Raw genomic sequence first — 15,685 nt, forward strand, 5'->3', positions numbered from 1 at the left:
CCTCTTGAGTTTCTCCTAAAAAACTTTCCATACAGGTTTCCACATCATTCTGCTGATCACATCGTTCTCCCGGAGATAAGCCGCTGGCCAATGTGTCTGTGGGCAGCTTTTCAAAGAGAAATTGGGAGCACTCGGTGGAACTACGGCTTTTGTGTATGGGAGAGTCGGCTGAGATGGCTATCGGCCCAATGATCGGCCAAAGCATTATTCGGCCGACAGCCATCTAATGTGTATGGCTCGCTTACGATTCACTACCAATCACAACCCATTAACATTGGCAGCACTAATTATGGGATTTCACGAAATGAGCAAGAACAGATAGCCCGTCTGTAAGAACATATTGTGTCCTGGAAGATTTTTCTTCTAGCAGATCAGGACTTTCATCAACCAGCTGATTGCTCTTATGGCTATCGTTAAAAAAAGGGGGCTGTTATTATGGAACAAACCCATTATCAAAAGTATTTTTATTTGCTCCATAATGCACCTTTACATTACAATGCACCCCTTGCCATCCATACATCATTATATTATAAAGCAACGTGGTGAAGTAATTCCCATAATCAGAGTATAAAGTTAGCTCCGGGGTCCATTGAGGGAACAGACAATATATCAGATTGTGGGAAAACGAATTTACCCATCACACGCGCTGTAAATTTATTTCAATGATGTCATTTGGGTGTGAAATACGAAATACTGTATCCAATATATGAGTAATTGAATGGCAGAGCAGAACAAGAAAGGGGTTTATTTACGGCAGAGAAAATATTAACATTGCCAAAATATATTTCATTTTTACGATGACAATAAAAAGTGTTTCTTTTATCGATGTCGTTTGTCTGTGGTTAATTTTTCACCAGCAGATGTCAATTCCCATGAAACGTGACTGCCACATTTTCCTCCAACCCAGTAAATTAATGTGGCATTTAGGAGTAGGAGACGCACAGTGTCAGGTTGCAGACGACTGGAGAGGAAGCATCTGCTGTCGTACATCACAAGGAATCCATCTACCTTTTATATTCTGGCAGATTAGAGGCTTATTCGAGTTCTTTGTATACATAGATAGCAAAGTATGAGACTGTTGTGACTTGTCCTGGATGTACTGATTTCTATAAAATACCATGAACACCCAACGCTTCAAGGATAGTCATTCATAAAAAAGTGCTGGAGATGATGGGATGATAGGCGTGAAGAGCAGGTGAGGTAAAGCGTATCTTCCCGGCATTTTAGACTTTAATACTAGGTAATCCCAAAAGACTGGAAATAAGGCCAAATTCATATACACATAACAGATGAAAAAAATAACCCAAACACCGGGCCAGGCATGTGACATCGCGTAACATTCGACACATTGAAGTCCCAGATCTGACGCAGCATCTACTGGTGTACTACAAGAGTTAGGTACCGTCCCAATGGGGTACACCTTGTTGCAGTGGGATGGCTTTTACGCTTTTTTGATCAAAATAGTGTTAATTAAGTCCCCTATGTTACTTACAGGTACTATTACTATTTACTTACTACAGGGTATATGCTCATTTTGGTTTTATCTTAGGTTCTGTCTGCACATATCAGCAGGAAATGCAGTTATACAGATGTGTCCTTCCCGTGGTTCAACGTAACCTGAGATGAGAGACGCGAGATAACTAGATTTGGGGAAAAACATGATTTTATGATAATCTGTAAAGAGATAGTTATGCTATGTGGCCGACCAGTAGTTGTGATGGGATTTGCAGCCTGTCAAGGGTTTTTCTAGGGGACAATGTCTGGAATTTTTATCGTAAGAATTTAGGATCCTTCACAAAATATGCAGAATGTTAAGGGTGGACACATATCATGAAAATGTAACGTTAAATTACCGTAACACTTCAAGAGCAGGTAATAATTTAAAAGGTTTACCCAGGACTATTTATTTTTTGACTCTCGGCATAAAAAAATATCTATATATTTATTTTACTCACTTATATAGCGCCATTAATTCCACAACGCTTTACAGACATTATTACTGTCCCCATTGGGGCTCACAATCTAAATTCCCTATCAGGTTGTCATTGGAGTGTGGGAGAAAACTGGAGAACCCGGAGGAAACCCACGCAAACACGGGGAGAACATATCTACCTGCCTGTTCTACCTGGTGCCAGCACAGAGTGGTCACAGACCGGAGATACAGCAGCTCTACGTCAACTAAGCAGCTGTTCCTCTTCCAGGCTGCTCTGTCGACGGGGCGCACTGTCGACATCATGCTGATTGACAGTCGGCTCCCTGCAGTTAGAGTTTTCCAATTCTATGTACATAAAACTTATTCTTTACTATGCAACATTCTTGAAAATCTTATTTTATTTTTTTCTCTGTTTTCTGTAAGGTTATTGAAATACTTGTATTAACATCCTGAGGCTAAAAACCCTCAAAGACTAAAAAATTTTTTACAATCAAGAGATGTACACAATTGTATGTAGTGTAGACAATTCTATGTATACCAAACAGAACTCCCGGTTGATTAATTTCACTTACAATTGCACAATGTTACAAATAATCAGGATAGGAGAGAGATTACTGCTCTATTTATTATTTTATGGCTTTACTTTATAAGGCTGTGTTCACATGTTGCAGTTTTACCTGATTGCAGAAAAAAACACAGAGCTGAAGCCATAACCTGTGTACACAACCTAAAAGGGGTTGCCCGATTGCTTATAACTATCCATATTTACATCTCTCAGTTGACTTCTATTGAAAATGTATGCTCTTGGAAGAGGGAACTCTCATCTACTGGACTTCAATAACATCGTCTGGGTCTGTCATAAATGTTCAAGATGGGTGCACCTGTTTAAAGTCTATATACAGTGGCTTGCAAAAGTATTCACCCTCTTGGCATTTTTCGTGTTTTGCTACCTGACAACCCAGAATTTCAATGTTTTTTTTGAAGGTTTGCATCAGTTTGTGTAAAGAACATGCCTGCAACTGTGAACATTTGGTTTTCTTTTTATTGTGAAGCAAGCAACAAATAGGACAAAAATAACTGAAAACTTCAGTGTGCACAATTATTCACCCCCCTAAAGTCAGTACTTTGTAGAGCCTCCTTTTGTGGCAATTACAGCTGCAAATCACTTTGGATAAGTCTCTATGAGCTTTCCACATCTTGCCACTGGGATTTTTGTCCATTCCTCAAGGCAAAACTTCTCCTTCTCCTACAAGTTAGATGGTTTCCTTTGGTGAACAGAAACGTTCAAGTTTGACCACAGATTCTCCATTGGATTTAGGTCTGTGCTTTGACTAGTCCACTCCAAAACATTTACACGTTTCCCCTAAAACTACCTTTAGCAGTATGCTTTGGGTCATTATCTTGTTGGAAGTTGAATCTCCATCCCAGGCTCAAATCACTGACAGACTGAAACAGGTTTTGCTCAAGAATATCCCTGCATTTTGCATCATCCATCTTCCCCTCGACTCTAACCATTTTCCCTGTCCCTGCTGCCGAAAAACAACCCCACAGCATGATGCTGCCACCACCATGTTTCTCTGTGGGGATGGTGTTCTTGGGGTGATAAGCTGTGTTGGTTTGGCTCCAGACATGGTGGCCAAAAATTTCAATTTTGGTCTCATCTGACCACAGCATCTTCCGCATTTGAGGAGTCTCCCACATGTCTTTTGGCAAACTCAAAACAAGTCTTACAATTTTTATGTGTAAGTAAACTCTTCCAAAAAGGCCACCTCTAAGGAGTGTACGGCTTATTGTGGTCCTACTGACAGATACTCTAGTCTCTGCTCACGAACTCTGCATCACGGTTACCTTTAGTCTCTGTGCTGCCTCTCTGATTAATGCCCCTCTTGCCCTGGCTGAGAGTTTTGCTGGGCGGCCCTCTCTTGGAAGGTTTTTTGTGGTACCATGTTCTTTCCATTTGATGATAATGGATTTGATGGTGCTCCGGGGATCATCAGAGATCGGGATTTATTTTTTTATAACCCAATCCTGACTTGTACTTCCCAACAACTTTGTCCCCAATTTGTTTGGAGATCTCTTTGGTCTTCATGGTGTTTGGTTACTTGTGTCTCTTGCTTAGTGGTGTTGCAGCCTCTGTGGCCTTTCAGAAAAGATGTGTATATACTGACAGACCATGTGACACTTAGATTATACACAGGTGGACTTCCTTTCACCAAGCATGTGACTTGCTTGCACCAGAATTTTTTAGGGGCTTCATCGCAAAAGCGGTGAATACATATGCACATGCCAATTTTTAGTTATTTAATCTCATAAATGTATTTTATGCCTATATTTTTCTCACTTCACTTCACCAACTTAGACTATTTATTGCTGATGCATCACACACAAATATCGGATTACAAAAGTATTTAAATACAGGTTATAATGTAACAAATAAGTAACAAGCCAAGGGGGTGAATACTTTTTCAAGTACTGTACTTGTGTTAAAATTACATTTTTAAAGGTTTTACCATTTGGACAAACCTCAGCCTATGTAAAAGTACTGCCGGTCAGCAAGTATAGGCTGGAATTACTGAGCAAAGCGATAGCTTAGTGCTCATTTCCTACTGAATATGCTAGAAGCTGTCAACATGATGTGATCTTCAGACAGGTGTGGGACCCAGACCTGCCAGTTCTGCATCTATCAGACATTTATGACATATCCTGTGGATAAACCATAAATATAAAGGATGGAAACACCCCTGTTATCTTATAGATGATTACTTTTTATACAATGTATCACAAGAGAAAAGTCTGCATTCATAAACGCAATAGTAAATGGCCCAAATGGACGTGTACAGTATCTTATGACATAAGGGGAATATATATAAACAGTGTAAAGCCTGATTTCTGGGATTTGCCGTAGAAACTTGGCATGACATACTCAGCCATCTTCTATAACAAGGCTCCTTCTGTTACTGAAAGACAGCATTCCCTAAGTTGACGAAAAAATTGCAAGGTGTCTACCAGGATCTAGCGTTACCTCTCCATCCATTCACTGTCCAAAAGTTAAAATAAAATTGTAATGTTTATGTAAATATTGTCTAAAAAATATATATTAATAGTTCCAGGTATTCAACTTTTTTTTTTTACTTTTTGGGGGAACAGTAAAAAGCAAAATACAACTTTTTGACAGTACCTCACTCTGAAGTTGTGTCACTTCTTTTGCAAATACCGTGTCTAATGTCTCTGGCATCAACTTGTACAGGGAGTTGGACAATTCTTTCTTGCCAGCTTTCTTGTACTTTGTCTGGATTAAATAAAAAAGTGTAAATTTCATTGGTATGGTTTAAAAGCAATGGACACATTTGACGTGGAAAAATATGATTTTTACATATGATAGTGGTTACCTTAAAGTTAAAAAAAATTGCACTAAGTTTCAATCTGCAATTTCATTTCCTTCATTAATTGCCAAACACCCCAAAATACAGTTTTCAGCCTTATCTAAATTTTAGATTTTTCTCTTGTGGGAGTGTCTCTCTCAGTGATATAGGTTGGATGTGAGCTTAATGCATAACCAGGGTGCTGCTGTCTTCAGGAGTTTATATATCAGCACAGCTTCTATCCTGCATTTATTTCCCCTTCATGTGCTTTCCTTCTTTTCTATACACTATTACCGCACCTATCCATACTGTGGAGATCTTTGGACAACACCCTCCCAATTCCTTCTGCTATCTCTAATACTGAGAGAAGAAAAGAGGAGAGCAGAGAGAAGAGCCATGAAAATTCAGGAACAGGGCGGTTTTGTCACATTTTTGCTAAAGCAACGAGATAAGTAAAGGACTTAGACATGTGCAAAAGAAAAATGACTAAGAAAAAAAAATCTTATCTTTGATTGGTAAAAAAAGTGAAAAAGAATAATGGAAATTTAGATAATGGTGACTTGTGCACAGAGTATGTACAACGAATAAAAAAAAATCAAACATTTTCTATGTATTGTTTAGGTTTAAAGGGGTTGTTTGGCTTTGTCCTGTGTGCTGTCAGGATTCTCTGTTGGTGCCACCGGGAGCATGCAGTCATGTGACAGCAAGTATGCAATTTGCATGCTTCCGACCACATTCCGACTAGACGTGTCCAGTCTCGCTCAATACACTTGCATTAAGGAAGGCTGTGCACGTCTAGTCGGGATGTGATCACATGTATGCAATGTGTATACTTGCAGTCACGTTCCCGTCGCTCCCGGCACCGAAGTATCCTGACAGCGCACACTTTGCGGATTCACAAGTCTGTAGTCGCAGTGACTGCAGATGTGTCACTCCCTTTAATATGAGACAAAACATGAAAAAAAGGAATAATCATGTTTGCTAAGACATTCAATCACACATTAAAGGAATTTGTTCTTTGCTAGAAAAACATGGCGGCTTTCTTAGAGAGACTAATTTGGAAGTCTTTAAACTGTGACCAACAGTGGAGAGAAGGATCACACATGTTGAATTTCAACATGCCCAATCTCTTTGTTCTCAGAGTAGATAACCAGTTGTCAGAGGTTTAAGTCAGTGGTTGACATCCTTTTTCTCCACTGAAAACACATACATGCTCCGCCAAACCAGCCAAACCAAAAATGTATGAATATTGGTCAGACATCACTGAAATATAACGGGTAAATTTCTACAAATAATAGGACAGCGTTGGGGACAGTGCATAGGACAGGCTCTCATGCCTGAATGTTGAGTAGCTATAGACTGTGTCAGAGAGCTCTATTTAGGGGTTTTGCTATGGGTCCTCCCTGCTTTATGATTGCAGGTGCCCAGAGCTGATAGAAACGCGCTGTATCACTAACACAAGATATACTCAATTCTCAAAGTATACAGCAGTAAAAAGGATCAACATGTCAAAACAGGCGACAATAGCAGAACAGATGAAAGGTCTCCAATTTCTACTGTCATCTTGAATCGTGGTCACATACAACCGGCCATGTTTCATCCTCATCATCTTGCATTTATGGAGCAAGGTTTCATGGGTTTAGTAATAAAACCAGCCTGTCTATAGAGATCCAGCCTGGAAATCAATTACTGGTCCCTGTGTGAGACGTCGTTAAAACTCGGAAAAGAAAGATAACCATTACTGGAGATATCTGCAGTTGTTAAAGCATAAATCAGAAGAACAAGAGCGCTGCGGTCACATGTGCCGTGTGTCCTGTGTGTGGCCTGACACATGAACCGCGCAGCTGACTGCAAACATAAGTCACCAAAGTCATATCGTTTTATTGGGTGTAAGGCACTGTTTCCCAATGACAAGGCTGCCTGCGCCCAACAAGGTCTGTAGAAAGATAATGAAGATAGATAGATAGATAGATAGATAGATATGGGATAGATAAATTAATAGATAGATAGATGTTAGATAGACATGGGATAGATCGATATATATGGGATAGATAGATAGATAGATAGATAGATAGATAGATAGATAGATAGATAGATAGATAGATAGATAGATAGATAGATAGATAGTATCACGCAACGTGTGGGAAGGTACAAGTGTACAACGACGGGAAGTGGGGGAAGGGAGCCCAACAACTAGGGAAAGGAGTAGTGGAGACCCCTAGGAAGATCTAATATCACCCTGACTACCCTATAGTCCCTATATAGGTTCCGCACCTATCGTCAAGCAGGAAACTTAACCCCTGAAAGTCCCTAGAGCTAGGCGCTAGGTAGGGAGGGGAAGGAGTGAGCACTAGTCAGGTCCCACTGTAACTAAAGACAAGGTAAGCAAACAAAGAGGATACACTTAGCTTGAGAAGACACCAGAGAGATAATGCTAACTATCCTCCAAAGGAAGTCCAAGAAGAAACTAGCCAACTACTAGTACTCCAGGCACGGACAGAGGAACATAGAACTATCACCGGCGACTCCCTGGAGACACTGAGAGTTTTTCACTACCAAGCAAGGGTGTGTCAATTAGCAGCAGAAGATGGAGGTCACTGCTGGGTCCTAATGGAAGAAGGATATCACTACACTACAGAGATGAGAGGATCAAGAAGGCGTCTGCAATGCCAAGTGCAGTGACCTTCTACATGCCTCTCTTGGGCTCCAAGCCAATAACTCTGGACAGAACATGTCACTTCTGGGCTGAAACACCTACAATTTAGAGTTATAGGCTTGGAGCCCAAGAGAGGCATGTAGGCAGAGTAGTACCCATCAGGTGGGAGGTCACCTTGCAGCGATTGATGGGCACACATGAATGGGCCAATTTATGCGCTAAGAACCTCCATTTTTTGTAAGTAAAGCTCATTGAATAATAACACAGTTTAAATCAAATGTTTTTATTGTCTTTATGTATCTTGGCCATAATGGAGTGCTGCTGTGCTTTTTTTTATATATCTTATGCAGTTTCTGCAGTTTGCACCTGTTCACATTTAGGATGTGCTGGTCAGTTTTCTTTTTAGATAGATAGATAGATAGATTGATACAGTGTTGGAAGCTTTCCTTTCTGAAACATGAACTCTGGCACAATATGTGGATTTATTCCACTCACATGTTAATGAATTACTGTGTATGTTGTAAGCATTTAAGTGCACTTTTCAAATATTTTATCTGATTGTATCATGTATTTTTTATATTTATCACTAATTACTTTTGAATATTGATTGTCACCTACAGTAAATAAACAGTCATGGTTGAAAGTGTTGGCACCCTTGAAATTGTTCCAGAAAATGAAGTATTTCTCCCAATAAATTATTGCAGTTACATGTTTTCTAACAGATATGTTTATTTCCTTTGTGTGTATTGGAACAACACAAAAAAAAAACAGAGAAAAAAAAGGCAAAATGGACATAATGTTAAACAAAAGCCCAAAACTGTGCTGGACAAAAAACAACAACTTTGTTTAAAGCATGTGACGTTTGTTCAAACTCACCTGTGGCAAGTAACAGGTGTGGGAAATATGAAAATCACACCTGAAACCAGATAAAAAGGGAAGAAGTTGACTCAATCTTTGCATTGTGTGTCTGTGTGTGCCACACTAAGCATGGAGAACAGAAAGAGGAGAAGAGAACGGTCTGAGGACTTAAAAACCAAAATTGTTGAAAAATATCAATAATATCAAAGTTACAAGAGATCCAGAGATCTTGATGTCCCTTTGTCCATGGAGCGCAATATAATCAAGAAGTTTACGACCAATGACACTGTAGCTAATCTCACTGGACATGGACGGCAGAGACAAATAGATGAAGGTTAACAACGCAGGATAGTCCGGATGGTGGATAATCAGCCCCAATCAAGCTCCAGAGAAGTTCAAGCTGTTCTGCAGGCTCAGGGTGCATCATTGTCAGTGCGAACTATCCATCGACCTTTGAATGAAATGAAACGCTCTGGCAGGAAACTCAGAAGGACCTCACTGCTGACACAGAGGCATAAAAAGACTTCTGTTGGCAAAAATGTATGTGAGTTAGTCAAAATCCTTCTGGGAAAGTGCCTTGTGGACAGATGAGACCAAGATAGAGCTTTTTGGTAAAGCACATTCTACTGTTTACCAAAAACAGAATGAGGTCTACAAAGAAAAGAACACAGGACCTACCGTCAAATATGGTGGAAGCTCAAAGATGTTTTGGGGTTGTTTTGCTGCCTCTGGCACTGGGTGCCATAACTGTGTGCAAGGCATCATGAAATCTGAAGATTACCAAAGGATCTTGGGTCACAATATAGTGCCCAGTGTCAGAAAGCTGGGTTGGCGTCCTATGTCATGGGTCTTCTAGCAGGACAATGACCCCAAACATACGTCAAGAAGCCCCCAGAAATGGATGGAAACAAAGTGCTGGAGAGTTCTGAAGTGACAGCAATGAGTCCGGATCTAAATCCCATTGAACATCTGCGAAGAGATCTTAAAATTGCTGTTGGGAGAAGGCGCCTTCAAATATGAGAGACCTGGAGCAGTTTCCAAGAAGAGGGGTCCAAAATTCCAGTTGAGAGGTGTAAGAAAGAACTTGTTAATGGTTGTAGGAAGAGATTGATTGCAGTTATTTATTCCAAAGGGTGTGCAACCAAATATTCAGTTGAGGGTGCCAACAATTTTGCCAGGACCGTTTTAGAGGTTTTGTGTCAAATTATGTCCAATTTACCTTTTTTTCTCTGTTTTTTTGTGTTGTTCCAATGCACACAAAGAAAAGAAACATGTGTATAACAAAACATGGGTAATTGCAATAATTTTCTGGGAGAAATACTTTATTTTCTGAAACAATTTGAAGGGTGCCAACACTTTTGCCATAACTGTATAAATCTATATGATATATTCATTTGTTTCTTTAGAAAGATTCTGTTATGGAACCAAAATGGGCTAATAAAAAGTCCCTCACTTTTTTCTCATTATTAGAAACGCTGCTTTTTTTCTATTTATATTATATTGGACAAATAGAGTAAATATCCAAAAAGCTTTGCACCCATATTATAGTATTTTTGGCGCTGCTTCGCTATGTTTTTTCTAGATAGATAGATATGAGGTAGATACTGTAGGTAGAAACTGTAGATGGATGGATATGACATAAATATTACATAGATAGATATGTAGCACCCTGAGGACTCGGTTGCTACAGGGGTATTGCACCTCGAACCAGAGGTGTGGTATTCCACTCCCGGGTAAGGATGGAGTGTGGAACGGAGCTCAGTTAGCTGCATACACTACACTCACCCCATTTCCGGGGGACAGATCAACGGTACTCCCACCAGATAGATGTGCAGGTACGACAGCGTCTGTCCCCGGCTGGAGTGGGGAGGAGGGAGGAATATCCCTGTGGTGTAGGAGCAGACAGGGGTGGGACTCTGGGCATAGGTAGGAGCCCATTGGGTGCTGGTCACCTGGGCTCACACATAGAGGGAGGTATATAAGGTGGGCACCATCTTAGTTCAGGGTTCAGTTCAGGCAGGAGGAGAAGAGGAGAGGAGCTCAGCCAGAGAGGGCTGACGAGGAGCTGTGGCTCAGTCTGGGCCCAGCTCCAGAGGCAAGCCTGAAGTGAGACCTGAGACAGAGAGAGAGAAGGAACAGAAACACAAGGAAAGGCCCAGAGACGCAAGCACAGAGGGAACCCTGAGATCCCACAAGGCAAGGCCTGGTGCATCCGGGCGCCGTTGCCCCTCCAGCGCCCTCCTCCCCAAAGGTGCCATACCTGGACCCAAAGAGGATGCCTCCGGCCTGGACGCAAGGCCGAGTACCTCCGGGCACCGCTGCCCCCACAGCGCCCTCGACCTCCACAGTGCTGCCCCTGGGCGAAGATCTCTTCGCGCAGCATACTAGCCCGGACGGGCTGCCCTTCGTGTGGCCACCGGAGTACATCAACCCCCGACTCCGGAGGGAACGGCCCCTGTGTGAGCCTCTGATCCCGGCACCGGCGCCCGCCAAAATTGTCCCGCTCCCGTTGGAGGACGCCCAATTCGCATGGGATCCGACCGGTGAGGAACTCATGGGGTTCACCAAGGAGACCCGGGCGGCCGCAGCCCGGCGTGAGGAGTGCTGCCGTCAACAGCTAGAGGTCTTTGGGAGAGAACGGCGAGAGAGGCGGATCCGCGAGGAACAGCTGCAGGCCCAAACCGCGGAGCAAAAATGCCGGGCCCGACGAAACCCCCGTACGGCCCACGGTCCCCGCACCAACAGGACCGTAATAAAGTTTCAACTGGAGAACGGCTGGGGCTTTATCCGGGATCACCGAACCCCCGGCGACGTCTTTGTCACCCGCAGGGATGTCGAGAGCCACCTGCCGGAGGGACACCGCGGACGTGACCTCTACCCGGGTGATGTGGTCGCCTTCACCCGGCATCAGTGTGCTAAAGGACCGTACGCCCTTCACGTACACCGGCTGACTGAGGAGGAGATGCAGTATGAGGAAGACCAAGAGGACCCGGACGGGTCTGAAGACTACCCTCAGGAAGGAGCAGGAGGACATCGTTACTAATGAACGGTAACTGAAACTGTATATAGTTACCCGTAAGGGTACCTGTCATGCTGCTAATTGGAGTGTGGTCCCCGTTGGGACTAGTGTGGAACTGTTAAAGAAATGTTTCCTGTGTGCCCCTATCCCTAACCAGGCTGAGGATTGTGAGCAGCCATTTCCTTATTCCCCACTGGCCGAGGACTGAGAGCGGTCAACACCCTGTAAATAGTTGCGCTTCTTAAAGCGCCCCCTACTGGTTTTATAAGGAACTGTTTTTTTCTACTACGGAATTGGTGACTGTTGCACTTTACCTGGTCACAAGTTGCACCGTGGCCAGAAATCAAGAATATGTTCTAAAAACGTTGTATGTGAAAATGTCTTATAATAGAAAGTTTATTATGCTGCTAAAACAGTAACGCCAAAATCTTGCATAATGTTTTACAAAAGAGTTCCGGTGGCATTAGCCAGATATTTTATAATGTCATAGGAAAATGTTTTATACCTGTAACGTTCTAGGAGAAGAGTACCTCCCATAAAGGGATGAGTTCATAGTTAATATCTTATATGTGAGTGCACTCTAAAAATTTTTGTATGTCTAATTGTTTTATTCTATTCCAGCCCGAGGACGTGCTGTGGTTTACCAGGGGGGAATGTAGCACCCTGAGGACTCGGTTGCTACAGGGGTATTGCACCTCGAACCAGAGGTGTGGTATTCCACTCCCGGGTAAGGATGGAGTGTGGAACGGAGCTCAGTTAGCTGCATACACTACACTCACCCCATTTCCGGGGGACAGATCAACGGTACTCCCACCAGATAGATGTGCAGGTACGACAGCGTCTGTCCCCGGCTGGAGTGGGGAGGGGGGAGGAATATCCCTGTGGTGTAGGAGCAGACAGGGGAGGGACTCTGGGCATAGGTAGGAGCCCATTGGGTGCTGGTCACCTGGGCTCACACATAGAGGGAGGTATATAAGGTGGGCACCATCTTAGTTCAGGGTTCAGTTCAGGCAGGAGGAGAAGAGGAGAGGAGCTCAGCCAGAGAGGGCTGACGAGGAGCTGTGGCTCAGTCTGGGCCCAGCTCCAGAGGCAAGCCTGAAGTGAGACCTGAGACAGAGAGAGAGAAGGAACAGAAACACAAGGAAAGGCCCAGAGACGCAAGCACAGAGGGAACCCTGAGATCCCACAAGATACCGGGTGAAGGGTTGGCAGAACAGGGTGCCGGATCCCAAACTGGTGGAGGCCAATTATCCTTAGCCAGGAACCGGAGGTCGTGGTCAAGTTTTGGCGCGACCCCTCGCCACATCCACCAGGAAGGCATACCATATAGGGTCAGGGAAACCGGGAAAGGTTTCACCACCAGAAGGCCCGAGGGAGCCGGACAAAGGTGGGTCCCTGGTGGGGACGGCCAGTAGGAAGGAAGAGAGGGGAGCTCTGGACCACGCTCCGGAATTGCCTGGGAGTTAACCGAGTCCCTCACCTGGTGGGCGCGGCACGGCTCGGGTGGTCCTTACTGCGCACAAGTGACCTGATAAAGAACTGTGAGTAAAGCTGTGAAAACTGCAACCGCACGTCTCAGTGATTCCTTGTCACACCACCACTACCACCATCATTCCTGCCTGCCTCATTACCTGCCCTGAGGCTATACCCCTCCCGTTGGGGGTTATACCATCCACGCTGCACCACCGTACCACCGGCCTCAGCGGTCTGCCCTGCAGCGGCGGCTTCATAGCCGCAATCAACGGGTGGCGTAGTCGAACTCTATAACATCTTAATGCCGAGCACTGCCACTTAGTTTGACCACCCTGGGCACGGACCGGGTCACCGCCACGAGGACTACCACCCCCAACAGATCCGGCTCCGGGTATTCCCCGCGTGCGCAACGCTACAGAACATGGCCCAGGGGGCGCGTCAACTAGATAGATAGATAGATAGATAGATAGATAGATAGATAGATAGATAGATAGATAGATAGATAGATAGATAGATGAAAAAGCGGATCTACCCATTTTTTAGAGAGTAGGTGGCATTGGCCAGCACTGCCATAAAAACAAGAAAACTTGAAAAACTGTTGCGCAACTACGATTTATGCAAAACATTTAAAACATTTCAAGCAGTTTTACCCCAGAAAACTTCTTGATAAATCAGCCCCTATGTCTTTTAAACTTTCAAAAAGTATTGTATCGTGATTTTATGCTCGATTATCAAATGTTGGCTAAAACCATTTCAGCAGATATAATGCAGGAGAGAAAAATTACATTGTTAACAATTATTTTATGATCCAACACATCCAGGTTCACACAACTACTAAATGAATCTCACCTCTGATATGGAGTCTGTGACAGCTTTCAGTTTAGCAGTGTCAGGAACAAACTCATTCCTGCCCTTGGATTTTTTATATTCCTCTTTATAGCTGATCTGTGAAACAAAATCAATTCACTAGAAATTAGTCAATGTTATGGTAACTGTTAATGAATCAATAGGCTGTAATCTATGGGTAAATCCAGTTGTAAAAGTTTAATTTACTTGCATCGCTACTACAGGAGAAATAAAGTATCACACATTTCTCATCTTAATTAATAAAATCCACTGACATGTTAAATGGGTTGTCCAGCCTTGGGCCTAGAGGCGCCAGTCAGTCTATGTGACTGCAGACTTGTGAATCGGCACAGTGTGCGATGTCCGGATTCTCCGGTGCCAGCGTTCTTGTGGTCACAAGACCACCTGTGACAAAACAGCTTTCAGACGTCTGGATTTGTTAAACCAAGAGAAATGTACTATTGTGTTTGTGTTGACTTTAGAACTTGTGTGTGTTCCTTTGGTGGGTCAAGAAAGACAGACCAGTATTTGTATAACCCTGAATGTTGTCTTCTCTTGGTTCTGAAGCAATGATGTTTGTTACTATGCTAATTGTATATTGTACTAAAGCCAGCTAGATGTTTATTTACAAGAACTCCCGCTATACCAACTATGTAAATTGATTAAATGCTCAAACAGTGAGACCTGAGCCTTGTGGAATAATACCCTCCTTAACCCTTGCGCCCTGTGGATGTGCACTTGAAAGGATAAATGTGAACTATTTAAGGAACATATGCCTCTGTAGCAGGCAGATTTGAAACAGAGAATTGAAAGATACTTTACAAGGAGAATCAATGATCTGACTCTCTTCAGACCATCAGCTTGGTAGTATAGCTTTAACCAGAGACACAGGTTTGGACTCTACATGATTCCAGCCTAAGGGTACAAGGCCCTGACTGGAAGGATATGGATCTGCTCCATTGACCATCATAAAGCCCATGGATACATTTAGGGAGACAAGGTTGGGATGATGAAGTCATCTGGCACCATGGATATGTTGTTTGGGGTTGCCAGGTGGGACCCTCCGGTTGCCTGGAACCCATGAAGACATTCGGAGAAGCCAGATTGGGACCAACTGGTCATCTGGCCCCATGGAAACTCTCGGAGAGGCCAGGGTGGGATCCTCGGGTCTCCAGGCCTTGTACCTTGATGGACTGTCAGCTTCCTAAGCTTGCCGCTACCTTTTCTCTGTGGGGGCCTGACAAAAGCGGGGGGTCACTGGTTGAGGTAGTTGGCCCTGGAAGTCCAAAATTCGCAGCTGTTATATCCCAGGTGGGCCAGCAGAAGGGTGAGACTGTGTAATTTTGTACCATCTTGGGTATTTGCTGGGACTGTTCTATCTGTTTATTGTCCATTTGGTGGTTCAATAAAGTATTGCCACACTGTTTTACCATCACCCTGTGTTGTCTGAGTAGTGTTCTGCCCACGGAAGGCTCGTGTCTTCATATTTTGGTGGCAACGGTGGGATACTACTCAGCCCAGTGGATCTGGGGGAATGG

General features: G+C 43.4%; 1 protein-coding gene across 7 annotated transcripts in view; it reads right to left on the reverse strand.

Moving 5' to 3' along the window:
* NEBL (nebulette) overlaps window positions 1-15,685 on the reverse strand; it is a 292,333-nt gene that overhangs the window by 73,064 nt on the left and 203,584 nt on the right. For 6 of the 7 annotated variants that reach the window (XM_073677481.1, XM_073677486.1, XM_073677483.1 and 3 more), the window contains 2 exons: window positions 14,151-14,246; window positions 5,112-5,222 (listed from right to left, as the gene is read on the reverse strand). The exons of the other annotated variant lie outside the window; for it this stretch is intronic. In XM_073677481.1, coding sequence (XP_073533582.1) covers window positions 5,112-5,222; window positions 14,151-14,246 — 207 coding nt within the window. The remainder of the gene's footprint in view (window positions 1-5,111; window positions 5,223-14,150; window positions 14,247-15,685) is intronic. 7 annotated transcript variants of the gene reach the window in all.

This window comes from Phyllobates terribilis, unplaced genomic scaffold, assembly GCF_046119375.1.
Source record: "Phyllobates terribilis strain yellow unplaced genomic scaffold, ASM4611937v1 Scaffold_4__5_contigs__length_816908805, whole genome shotgun sequence".
Classification (NCBI taxonomy): domain Eukaryota; kingdom Metazoa; phylum Chordata; class Amphibia; order Anura; family Dendrobatidae; genus Phyllobates; species Phyllobates terribilis.